The 13,054-nt window shown below is 40.0% G+C and overlaps 1 protein-coding gene and 1 long non-coding RNA gene across 2 annotated transcripts in view; one reads left to right on the forward strand and one right to left on the reverse strand.

Annotated features, from left to right (window-relative positions):
* Positions 1-13,054, forward strand: part of LOC138600379 (uncharacterized) — a 36,729-nt gene that overhangs the window by 11,789 nt on the left and 11,886 nt on the right. The gene's annotated exons all lie outside the window — the stretch shown is intronic.
* LOC138601204 (CD276 antigen-like) lies at positions 1,496-3,068 on the reverse strand. The gene is made up of 4 exons (XM_069672784.1): positions 2,927-3,068; positions 2,689-2,744; positions 2,196-2,555; positions 1,496-2,056 (listed from the first exon to the last, which is right to left on the reverse strand). Exons 2-4 carry the CDS (start codon positions 2,735-2,737, stop codon positions 1,758-1,760), a joined length of 708 nt encoding a protein of 235 aa, XP_069528885.1. The 5' UTR covers positions 2,738-2,744; positions 2,927-3,068; the 3' UTR covers positions 1,496-1,757.

Below are 13,054 nucleotides of genomic sequence, written 5' to 3' on the forward strand. Positions count from 1 at the left end.
CTCTTATTTCTTAAATTAAAACACCAGCTTCAGAAATAGCTCCTCTCTCAGACCGATCAGGTTCTTACAACAGCAAACAAAGAACCTGAACGTTCTCGTTCTTTTATTCTGAGAACTTTTCCTGCTGAAATCAGTAAAAAGACGTTAAAGACTCAGAATGAAGTGATAATGATCTCATGTAATCGTCCCAGCCGCTCCGTGAGAGGTGAATGAGCGTGTCTAATCAAATGATGGATGTAACGTTTCTGCTGAATCATTCTGTGATTTCTGTGACGGAGTCAGTGAATAAATGAATAAACACTTCACATCACTCTCTGGGCTCCGAGTGTCTTTATTCATTTTCCCGTGACACCAAATATTGTTTAAATGTGTTTATATGTCTGTAAATACTTCAATCTTTTTGTAATCTCTCTTTGATCAGTGAATCAAATGTTAAACATCGTTATAAAAACACATGAACTTCTTCTCTGGTCTTAAATGTGGCCGGTGAAGCAGTTTGTCTCTTGTTAATAAAGTTTATTATTAATGTCTTTGTTTTTGATGAACTCTTAGAGATGTTGCAAAATAAAAGTCTTACACACAGTATGAATAAAAAGGTATTCATTACAAGTCTGAGCACATTAAAAACAGTATGTTATCTGAGGCAGAGCGTTGTAACAGAATCCACATGTGACTTTGATCTCTTGCACAATGAGGTGAAGTCATCTGTGCTTTTGTCTGATGGTCGGCAGGATAACAGGATAATGACACAAGCAGCGGTTACCCAGTGTCTAAAGCAGCGGTTACCCAGTGTGTGATCTAAAGCAGCGGTTCCCAAACTTTTTATGCAACGCACCCCCTTCCACATCCCCACCGGGTAAATGTACTCCAATTTGATTAAAACTGAAAAGCAAGGACTCCAGGAAGAGTAGCCACAGTTAAACAGTCCAGTGTCTAATGGTGATCTAAATTCAACTTAATACATTATCTTCATATGTCCTAAATTAAAGCAAAGCTTGAATTATGGTTTTGTGGATATAGGCTGTACCTCCACCCCTCCTTTATTCTCGTCCCCCCATTAATGTTCCCCTTTCAGTTTATGAATGAGCAACTTGTTCTGTTTAGTTCAAGCAGTCTTGGCTGCAGCCTCTCTCAGCAAGTAGTCTCCTCCAAACTATTAGCAGTATGGCAGGTCAGTCACAGTGAGCCATTTTCAATGTTAGTTATCTTTGCATCTTGTCATGATCACATAACACTTGCTTAATCAGCTACTATCTCTCCCATGCTCTTTTTAGTGTCTACACTCTCAGATCAATACAGCCCACCTCCAGCAATATCAGCAGCAGCAGCCTCCTCACCAACCCCTTCAACAGAAGCTGTTCAGTGTACTCCATCAGGTAAAACATAGACTACTTTTGCTTTGCACTGGCCTCTAACAAATATATGAGGTGTGGACAATGATATGGTATGTTGTGATTCCATGTTACATTCTTTATGAATATGGGTTGCTACAATTCAACCAGTTATATTGTAAGGTATGTTTCTGTATGGTGTTTCAAATTCGTGCTCCATGTGCCCCCTTTTAACTTTGAGCTCCTGCCCCTCCAAAGGTCTCTGCACGGCCCTGTTCTGGTGTCACTTTGTTCTTGTTTTTTTCTGGTGACATCCTCAGCTGACCCTGTGTTAAAGCTTAATTTGTTTTTATATGTTTGACCTGTCAGTGTTTTTATCTGATAAAAGGGGGGGCGCCTGTAATGTGTCTTGTTTACTTTTGTAGGTCATTGAGGCTCCATTATAACCAGTTGATAATTGTCCACAGGAGCTTTAAAGTTGTTTGCCACCTGTTCCCTCTGATCATCTGCTGAGCGGTCACTTTCCACACATCCTTCTCTGGACTTCAGAAAATTAATATTTCTTGCATGGCGCAGGCGAATGAACACACAGTAACAAACACACGGCAAAACTATCAGGACCATGACCAGTACACAGCAGAGACCGATCCATCCCCACCTCCATATGTTTGTTCCCCCAGCTTCAGTCTCAGGTTCAGTCTCAGGTTTGGGTCGATCCCTCGCTGCTGTAAAGAGACCAAACAAATCAGTGTCACTGATGAGAAGAAGAAACATTTCACTGAACATAAAAACACTAAAAATCTCCACATGACTTCTCTTCTGCTGAATGAAACGTGTTAATAAAGTTTAACTGAGTCGTCTTACCAGTCACATTAAGATGACATCTGCTGAGGCTCACACCATAGTCTGTCATCACTTCACAGGTGTACCAGCCCGAGTCATCAGTCCTGAGTGAGGACACGTTGAGTCTGATTCGTCCCTCTGTGAGGACGTCTTTGTCACACTGGACTCGTCCTACAAGCTCTCCATCCTTCACTGGGACCTCATCACCTCCACGTAGATCAAACAGGACTGAGACTCTGTGACCCTTGATCATGTGACAGGAGATAACAAGGGAGCGGAGGGAGCTGCCAGGTTTGGTGGTGAACGTCCACTCCAGTGTGATGTCATCGTTCTCCTCGGCCTGATAGGACGTCTGAGTCACGTTCACTTCAAATGTTCCTGCTGAGGAGACAGAGAGGGACGACTTTAACATGTGAGCCTTTAAACATGTTTAATAATGAAGTGTTGAAGTGTTTCAGTGAGTCTGAAAGTGTCTCTGCTCTTTGTGGAGAATAAAGTGAAGGTGTAAACTAACCACAGACACAGCAGGTCAGCTTCAGCAGCAGCAGGATCCTGCACATCATCTTCTCCCTGTGAGACAGAGGTGAACACACCTGAGGTCAAAGGTCAGTCCTCTCATGCGGGACAACAAACAGCTGCAGTCTGAGGTGCAAATGGACTGGTGTAACAGCAGAGCCTGAACTGCACAGCACTGTGAACCCTGAGATCAAACAGTCAACACAGGAAGCTGCAGACATTCCTCTGGATCGTACCTGAAGTGATTTGTAGCTTCACGTTGATTCTGTTCATGACTAAGGGGCGTTCACTGTCCCTCCCGTCCTCTGTGCTCTCTGCTGGGATGTTGTAGGTTGTGTGTGTTCTGGGTTCCTCTCCTCCTTCTGTTCCTCTCCTCAGGAGGCTAAGCTCAGCAGCATCCACACTACAACAGAAAATACATCACACAATGAAATACCATTTTACTGCATCATTTTAATAGTTCTCAAAGTGACTGAAACTATTCTACAGTCTGTATAAACAGGCTGTTCACAGGCTGTATTTACTTTACATGTCTACAATGATCAGTGTTTAAGCAAACTGTGTTATCGTCATGATGCTCGGATCGAGTTAGATTGTAGCACAAATGGTGTCCTAGTGCGCAAAGTGCATAAATGTACAAAGTCAGGTCCCTTTCACTTTTCTGTATCCGACACACTCAATCATCATGTGGATCATTTCATATTAACATGATCTCTTCTGCACTTTGAGCTCAGCAGGAGCACCGATCACCACAGCAGCGCGTCTGTGTCAGTGAGCCGCTGGTTCAGAGACTGTGCTGCGGGTTTAGTTTACGAAACGAAAGACACGAGACTCTCAAGCCCTCCAACAGTGTGTGTCTGCAGAGCTGGAGGCTGCAGTTTCCAGACCGTATTTCACGGATCCTTGTGTTTTTGCGACTGTGCCACCTATTGGACAAATGTAAAACAGCAATTAAGGCACTGTTGTACTGAAATACCACTTATTACTAATCAAGGACAATGATTACATATATTTAGAACCAATATACATCAGCAGTAAAAATACAATGTTGTTGTCACTGGGGTGCTGGAGGTCGTTGGTGCTGAGAGGGTGGCAGTGGGAGTTGTTGCCACCAGGTTGGTGGCATTTGTTGCAGCTGAGGTGATGGTGTTTGTTGGAGCTGGGATAGGTGGGGTTATGGCACTGTGCGTGTGGTTTTGGGAAACTGTTGATTGGCCGTAGACAGTGATAACGCAACTGTGGCCACTGTTGTACATTCTGAGATCATTTCAGACATAAACTGGGCCTAAACCTTGTACTGGACAAAAATATATTTCTTATCTTCTGCCCTGGATTAAGCTCAATTTGTGTCTATGAAATCATTTCATAGAGGCTACACGCTAAATTACATAATTAAACATGTGGAAAGACAAGGAGGAGGCCTACAGAAAAGGCCTACATAAATCCTATTTTAAATGTGTCATGGAACATTACAAAGTGATGAAAACTGGCTGATAACTCTTATTGTGGGGTAAACCGACAGCACAGTGTAATTATTAGGAGAATTTTAACTTTAATAAAATGTTTAGACCAATGACTGTGTATATAGATGGAGGATGCGTCTCCAGCTGTTCCCATTGTACTAAAGTGATGCCAAAATAGCCCCTGTGATAGACGCTGCAATCTTGTGATGGTGATGTAATTTGGAGCCAGAGTTAGCGCAGTAGAGATCGGCAGGTGGCACCACCGTAGCCACTTCCGTTAACCAAAACACACACACAGGATCCCGCTCGCCGGCGTGTTTGACAGCAGAACAGCTTCTCTGTGTTGGTCTGAGGTTAACATTCACAGGTATGGAGACTTCAATGACTATAGTTATTGTTTTAGTTGCGTTTACTCTCGCCGTTCGTCCTCTAGTCTGCTAATCCAGAACAGAATGCTGCAGGAGGGGTATTTTGTAAACAGAGCTGTCAATCATCATTTTGACAGCATCAAATAACTAATTAAAAATAAACTTGTCCGAAAAATGAACACTTTGACATAAATCGGCATGATAAGAACTAACTATAATGACAGAAACCATGTTTGAGGAAAATGTATTTGACGTATATTTTGATTTTATAGTTTGACTCGTGTCCCATCTGTTAACATGGAGGAGGCGGGCTTTATGACCTATACTGCAGCCAGTCAGCAGGGGGCGTTAGAGAGGGGTTGGCGTCACACAAGCGGCAATGGCCTGAGCTGCCCTCACACTGAGGTAAGCTGGTTGAGCCAAGGAGCGGTGCTCAAAAGATTCTTTCAGTCACGCACAGAGATTGCTCAATTCATGGCACAGAGAACAAAGCAAGTGGCAGAGTAAGATAAGCCAGACAGGGTTACAGATCTTGCTTTTTCAGTGGACATTAGAAAACATTTGAATGTGATGAACGTTAACATGCAGGGCATACACACATTTCCTGTCTCCACTGGAGTGAGGGGATTTAATTTCAAAGCTCAGTGCTGTATTTAATGGTAAATGGTAAATGGAATGTACTTATATAGCGCTTTTCTAGTCTTTGCGACCACTCAAAGCTGCTTTTACACTACATGTCACATTCACCCATTCACACACACACATTCATACACTGATGGCAGACGCTGCTACGTAAAGTGCCCATCTGTCAATCAATAATCATCATATTCATACCCGTTTGGCTTCAGTGTCTTGTCCAAGGACACTACAACATGTAGCCTGAGGGAGCTGGGGATCGAACCTCCGACCTTCTGATTGAAAGATGATATACTCTACCACTGAGCCACAGCCGCCCCAATCCCTTCAATCCCTTCACTTTGATAGTTTTTTATTTCTTTTTAATTTAGTTTTTTATTTAGGTTTGTGTTTTGATTGTAGCCTATCCATGTTATCGCTATCACCCATAAATATTCTTTTATAGTACTCTTCAAAGTCACTGCATCCACACTTTGGGGAAGGACTGTGTCACTTATTGCTTGAATTTTTTGAGCTGTGTTTTCTTTTACCTACTCGTGTGTTCAGGTGTTACAGCAGGCTGTCATCGGTTGTCATAGAAACCTGGATGGAGACTTTTTCAATTGTATTTGATGTATCTTAGGAGTTGTACAAACAAGGTGTTTACCTCCTATGTGGGTGCGCCCTCAGTCATGCCGAATTATTGAATCAGCTTCTCACTGAGAGTATCCTAATAAGAGACAAAGAATAATTGGTACTCAATCACATCACAGGAACGATTTACAATTGCTGTAAGACTATGAGATCATCCTGAAATAAAAGGAAATTAGTGCTGCTACAGGTACAGCTACAACAGGTGAAACATTACAGTTTCCGGTGTTCGCCAGGTTGTATCTTCCCACCAAGTATTTCATGCAACTCACCAGAGCGTACACAGCTCAAGGTAGCTTGAGGTATGCACACTCCCGTAGAGTGCAGGCAATTTTTTTTGAAAACACCTGACTCTGCATTTAGGCTACTATCTTTGGTTTTTAGTGATGAGAATTCTGCTTCTTGGGCTCTCTGAACATTCCTTTATGGAGCCACCTTATGGAAAGATTCAATCATAGTCTTAGAATCAGTTTTAGAATCATTAAAATACAATTTGAGTTTCCTGTGTGCCTGACTCAGCACCTGACGGACTGAGATTTCCGGCTGCCACATATGGGTTTGAATAAAAGTTTAAACCAACCCATTAAACCAGTTTTCAAGAAGATTCTGACATTCACCAATGTTTTCTTATTTGTTCTTAGACAGGCTAAGAACAAAATCTATGGACTCTTAAGATCATAGCCTACTTACGCACATTTGATTACTAACATGTTGTTATTTTGTTTTCCTTAATTCTGAACCTGTATGAGAATAAATAACATGTAAATGTCGTCAGCTTTGTTTTCAGTTATGCAATGTTCTGTCTGTCTATATGTATTAAGATCTAAGGTAATAACTGTTCAAATATATGTTGAGAAGAGAACACTTAATCACAATAATAATCTGCCTTTACACGCGGGTAATTAAATAAAACATTTTCCATATGGTCCATCATTTTAGAGCTGCAGCTTTTAGAATGAATGTTCCGTCAGATCACATTCATTCTGAAAAAATATGGCCTCTTCTGTTTCTGCCATTTCACTGACTCTATTAAATATATAGTATGACATTTTTCTTACATTTGGAGCTCCGTGCACAGATCGGGGGCAGCTCTTTTTACATTTACTGTAAAGTCCAGACTCGAAAGGTGTTTACTAGTTTAACTGTCTGTAACGCAGTGTCATGTTTTTTAAATGAGTGTGCAACAGCAGCTAGTCCATATAATAATCACCATCACATGTGGACAAAGTGTGCTGGGGTTGAGCCTCGCACAGCCCCAAACTGATTGGTCTCCCGATTATAATAATGACAAAATATTAATATTAATATATATATTAATATATTATATATTAAAACCCTCAAATGGTCATTTGACAGGCTGTGGGGGGAGGGGCATGAAGTGGGTTCACTTTATTTCATGACAAACACTGAAGTGGGGATGGGTCAAGTACTCAGGTCATGTGACTTCATGCCAACATTCAAAAATATACTTATAATTTGTATCAAAATCCAAGATGGTAGCCTATTTGGACAAAGACACTGGCCATGTGGTAAGTGTTGTTACTTTTTCATGCTTATTATATTTTGGTGGGATTTTGTTTAAGAAAATATAGTTTTTTAAGAATGATTTTATATGTTCTTGTTGAAAAGTAATACTTTGATAATTAGGCACTGAATGTCTGTATCCTGGAGGATACATTGCCCAGATAAGGATATAAAACAGGGATAATCACTCACAGATATACTTATGTTTTGAGGCCTGGACTCTACAGATGATCAATAATATAAAGGTGTGAAATCTTGATTACTCTTTATTTTACTCTTAAATGTGTATTATTGATTAATTCACCAGTGTACGCATGTTTTCAGGGGATTTCTGTCAGCAGTTTCTACAATTCAAGAAAGAGCGAGGTGAAGACTGTAGTTTTGCCACCTGATGGTTCATCAGATTCAGAGGAGGGAACCAGCGAGGAAGATGAGGAAGATGAACTGTATACAGATGACAGTGTGAGGATGGCAACAGCAGCAGTGACGATTTGAATGGTAGCTCTAGTGATGAGGCAGAGGAGGCAGCAAACCAGAATAAACGACAAAAGATGTTTAGGTAATGATTCAAGGAGTACTGCAAATTGTTTTTTGAAAGATCTAGTTTTGCTGTGCATATTGTATGTGTCTGTCTGCAATAATACACAGTGATGTGTGTTAGCAAATGAGTGGAGGGAAGGAACCCCCCCTCTCTCTATCTCTCTCTCTCTCTGTCACACACACATACACACACACACACACACACACACACACACACACACACACACACACACACACACACACACACACATTCACACACACAAACACGAGTTTGTGTAAAATTACATATACTTAGGTGGACCTCCATCATGTGTCAGAAGTGCAAAGTGAGTCAATTTTTTTTACTTTTTTAAAACTTTGTATGGAAAACATGAAAGAAACTAGCTAATTAATTGTTCATACAATGTTTTAAAAGGGGAAAATGGTAAATTTATACCCTAAATGGACGAGGTATCTCGGGAGATACAGAGTGAAAATTGGAAAAAAAAAACATATTTTCAAAAAAATCATGAAATTGTGTCATGTTAGCCTAGATACATTAGAAAATAGCAATGAATTAATTTTCCAAAATATTGAAATGTGCTTGCCCATTTAAGGGTTAACAGACTGTAACAGACTCTGAGCATGACAGCCCTTATCACCGCAGTTACCACCAACTCTCTGCAGGTGGTAATACAGTATTTTCTCTCTAACTGCGCGGTGCTGTTAGCTCTGGCGTTTGTGAATTAGGTGCTTTTTGCCACAAGGCTCATTTACGTAGAAAGGGGCCAAACTTGCCCCGAATGTCTGCATAATGACTTGAATTAAATAAAAAGAAACGCACCTTAGCACAGAGACGCTGCAGCTCTTTGAACTGCATTCAACCCTCTACGTGTGCTCTGAGAATGAGTCTTTTGCACAGGTTTTGAAAAATAAGTACAATAATTAAAATTAAATTAAAGCCATAAATGATGGTAGGAATAGGAACAGATGAATGCATATAAAACATTTTCAAAATGCATTTAAAAAGGTAAACATCACATAAAAGCAAGTCTGTAAAAATGAGTTTTAAGAAGTGATTTAAAAGAAGTCACCGACTCTGCACGCCTTATCTCCTCAGGCAGGGCGTTCCAAAGCCGAGGGGCTCTGACGGCAAAAGCACGGTCACCTTTAGATTTGAGCCTCGACTTTGGAAAGACCAGAAGGCCCCCATCCGAGGATCTAAGGGCGCCAGATGGCTCATGAGGGGTCAGCATTTCTAAAATGTAAATCGGGGCAAGACCCAAACGAGCTTTAAAAGTGATCTTAAAATCTTAAAATCAATTCTAAAATCTGTCGTCTGTTAAAACCAGTAAGAAGCCTAGCTGCTGCATTCTGGACCAGTTGGAGGCGCGAGAGAGATTTAAGATTGATACCGGAAAGACGTGACTTACAGTAGTCGAGTTGAGAAAAGATTAGTGCATGAATGACTTTTTCCAGGTCGGCGTGTGACAGAATTGATTTGAGTTTGGAAATGGACCTTAATTGAATGAAACAGGACTGAACGACTTTCTTAATGTGTTGTTGGAATGTTAAATCTGAATCAAAAAATACTCCTAAGTTTCCTGCAGTGGGTGTGATATTTGAAGACAGTGGGCCAAGGGAACTTTCAATCTGATTGATATGCGAGTTGGGGTAGTTATGAGTAGAGAGTATGATAGAGTATGATTTCTGTTTTTGGGTCATTGAGCTGCAAAAAACTTTGTGCCATCCAACTTTTAATGTCCCTGAGGCAGTTCAAAACAGCAGCTAGGCTTTTTTGGTCACCAGGTCTCAGCGGAAGGTAAATCTGTGTGTCGTCTGCGTAGCAATGTAAAGAGAGAGTGGACCTAAAATTGAACCTTGCGGTACACCACAGGCAATCTGAGAGGTGGAGGATGAGTGGTTACCCATGGTGACCGCGAAGGTTCTGTTTAAAAGATAGGAATAAAACCAACCAAGAGCCAACCAAGAGCAGGTCCCTTGACGCCAACCCAGATCTCGAGACGTATGATTAAAATAGTAAGGTCTACTGTGTCAAATACCTCACTCAGATCTAGAAGAATTTAAATTGCGCTGTCTCCTCTATCTGCAGCTAAAAGAAGATCATTTGTTATTTAGAGGAGGGCAGTTTCCGTACTGTGCAATGCTCTAAAACCTGACTGAAATTTCTCAAAAATCTTATTTTGACTCATAAAAGCTAAAATCTGTGTTGAAACCACTTCTCTAAAACTTTGGATAAAAAAGGGAGTTTGGAAATTGGCCTAAAATTGCTAAGAACATCAGAATCAAGATTTGGTTCCTTTAAAAGAGGTTGGACCACAGCATGTTTAAAAACAGAAGGAAAATGACCATTTAAAAGCGAGCTATTGATAATTAATAAAATACAGGGCCCAACCGTGTCCATAACTTCTTTGAGAAATTTAGAAGGGAAGGCGTCAAGGCTGCAGGTGGTTGGATTCATACGAGATAAAATTTCTGATAAAATTGGCATTGAAATAGGGTAAAATTGCTAAAATAGTTATTAATTAATGTGTGCGGGGTTGTAAAACATGGTCAGGGGGGATAATCTGTTGCCTAATGTCGTTGATTTTATTTGTAATGAATTTTAAAAATCTCTCACATGGCTCATTTGAGGCATCTTTAAAATTACAGGGGGAGGGGCTGCTTACAGAGTCTTAAAATTTTAAACAAAATTCTGGGGTTAGAGGGATTAGATAAAATTAAATTAGAATAAAAGGACGCTCTTGCTTCTTTCATTGCTTTTTGATATTTTTTCATTGCATCTTTCCAAATTTCATAAAATACATTTAAACCATTTTTTTCCCATTGTCTTTCTTTTCTTCTGCAGTCCCTTTTTAATTCTTGTGTTGTTTCATCATTTAAAAGACTTCTTGTTTTTGTAGGGGGCAACAGAATCAAGGGTAGTCTCACAGTTGTGGTTAAGATGTGCTGGGCTTCACAGTGAATTTAGCAATAATAAAAACACATTTAAAAAGCAGAGCTAAAGGTTACAGTGAGAAAAGAACATGGTTTTGGTCGAAGTCAACACCGATCTTTGGTTATGGATTGGGAGAAAGTAAGTATGTTACACTTATTGCGTAACTAAAGTTCATGTTCAACTGAAAAGACGTCAACGTTAGCTATGAATCTGAGACTGAATCGTCGTGACATTGCGTTAAAAAAAGAACAGTCACATGTGAGAAGACAACTGTCAGAGATAGCCAGCCGGTTTATGGAGAAAGCACCAAGTCAATCTTGCACACTTGTATTTCTCTTGTATCTGTCTTCTGCTGCGGTTCTAACGCTAATGTAAACACGCAGCTTTCAATGCTAATGCTAAAGTTACGTTAGCCTAGCATTAGCTACACTCTTTTGTCCTCCATCACCCCCTAAAACAACAAGACATAACCATTTCTCTTTGCCAAAGTTTGCTGTATGTCGTATGTAGTTGACGCACAGGTTTTCTCCTGAGAGTAATTGTAACCAAACAATATGAGTCATTCTGATCTCCCTGGTGGAGGTCCTGTGTTTGACCCATCCAAACACCAACCATCCTACCAAGTGCTTTCCCGCTCTTTATGTCACATCTCTGGACAGAGACAATCCACGTGCATAGCAAATTATTTATATTGATAGTCACAGATTAATAATTTTTGCCATATGTTCTCTGCGTTCAGACATGATAAGCTAACATCAGTATGTGGATTTTTGTAACAGTTTGCAGGATTTTAGTTCTTATTCAGACTTCCTAATGTAAAAACAAACCAACCAAACAGGGTTTCTACAATGTTTCCGTTTTTATTTAGCAGCATGGGATTCAGGAAGTTGAAATGAGGAAATGTATTCGTCACAGATAACAAGCTTTATACACAAAAAAGGCACAGAAAGTGTTCTGACATTATGTTTAACCGCCCTGGAAAAAACAGAATTGAATCTTCATAAATTTAACTCATTCTACATCTGCTGTAACTGTTGACGTCAGCTGCCTGTGTGCTGTTGTGTTGCAGGTAAAGTGGACCCTGATATCCCGTACACTGATGTAATCATCACACAGGGAGCGCAACCAAACAGGATCACAGGTAAACAGAAAGCACTCTCATGTTCATGTCTTTACACCTCTTTGCCTAAATAACAGAAAACAATTTTCAGATGAGGTTTTGAACTACAAACCGAGCAAACGTGAAACTTTAGTCCGGAGTAATAAATCTATGTCAACTCACCTCTCTGCCTTAAAGTCTCACTGAGTCACTGTTTCCACTATGTAATGGCTGTTAGATTACACTGCTGTGGCATGTGGGTTTGTTGGAGGAAGTCCTGACTTTTCACCAGCTCTTATTGGTTCAGCTAGATGACTCCGGAAACAGTCTCCAAGGTGACAGTAAAATAAAGGAGAAAAAAAAGTTGGCCCAAAGCCATAGCTGCACTGGAGAAACTCTGATGAGTCACTGAGTTAACATTTACACTGACCCTGTTTCTATTTTTACTTTACTTTGACATGTGACACTGATAAAAACACATAGATTTACTTTTGTATAATGTTTCTATGGTATGGTTTTATTTATTTCCAATTCAAAATGTTTGACTATAAAGCTACATATTGTATTTTTTTAACCTTTTTTTCCCACAGGCACATTGCATATCTATCCATATTTTACACATCAATATAAATTTGCCAACGAGCTAATCTCAATCTAGGTTAGAGCAAATGATGCCACCTATACAATACCTCAACAAGTACAATATTACATCAATATCAGCATGAATATATTTGAGAAGTAACAGACGTGTGTAGGAGTGAGAGTGTGTCGAGTCAGAGCGTTTCGTTTATGTTTGGCCATATGTTAAGTTGTTGTTTTAAGATGTGTTATTAGTGCTCTCTCTGTATTTAGCAGGTGGACTGTTCCAGTAGTGGGAGAAGACTTCAAGTCTAAACGTGCATGCTCACACTTGAAGCAGAACTTGTTTCACAACTTCACAGAAAACCCACAGAACTTTGCTTTAGTTGTGAAACTCTGGTTTCTGTCAGTGTGCCAGCACAGAATAATAAAATAAAAAATAATGTGGTCATAACGTTCATATGTGAAAGAACTCCAGTAAACAGGGAAATATATCATAATGTTTCTATTATTTTTCTACTTAAACCAGAAGTTTGTTTTTTCCACATGAACACATAAACACAGTACTGAAGGTAACCGTGTGTGTC

This window comes from Semicossyphus pulcher, unplaced genomic scaffold, assembly GCF_022749685.1.
Source record: "Semicossyphus pulcher isolate SPU_LCO1_2020_fin unplaced genomic scaffold, fSemPul1.0.p SCAF_21, whole genome shotgun sequence".
In the NCBI taxonomy this organism is placed as follows: Eukaryota; Metazoa; Chordata; class Actinopteri; order Labriformes; family Labridae; genus Semicossyphus; species Semicossyphus pulcher.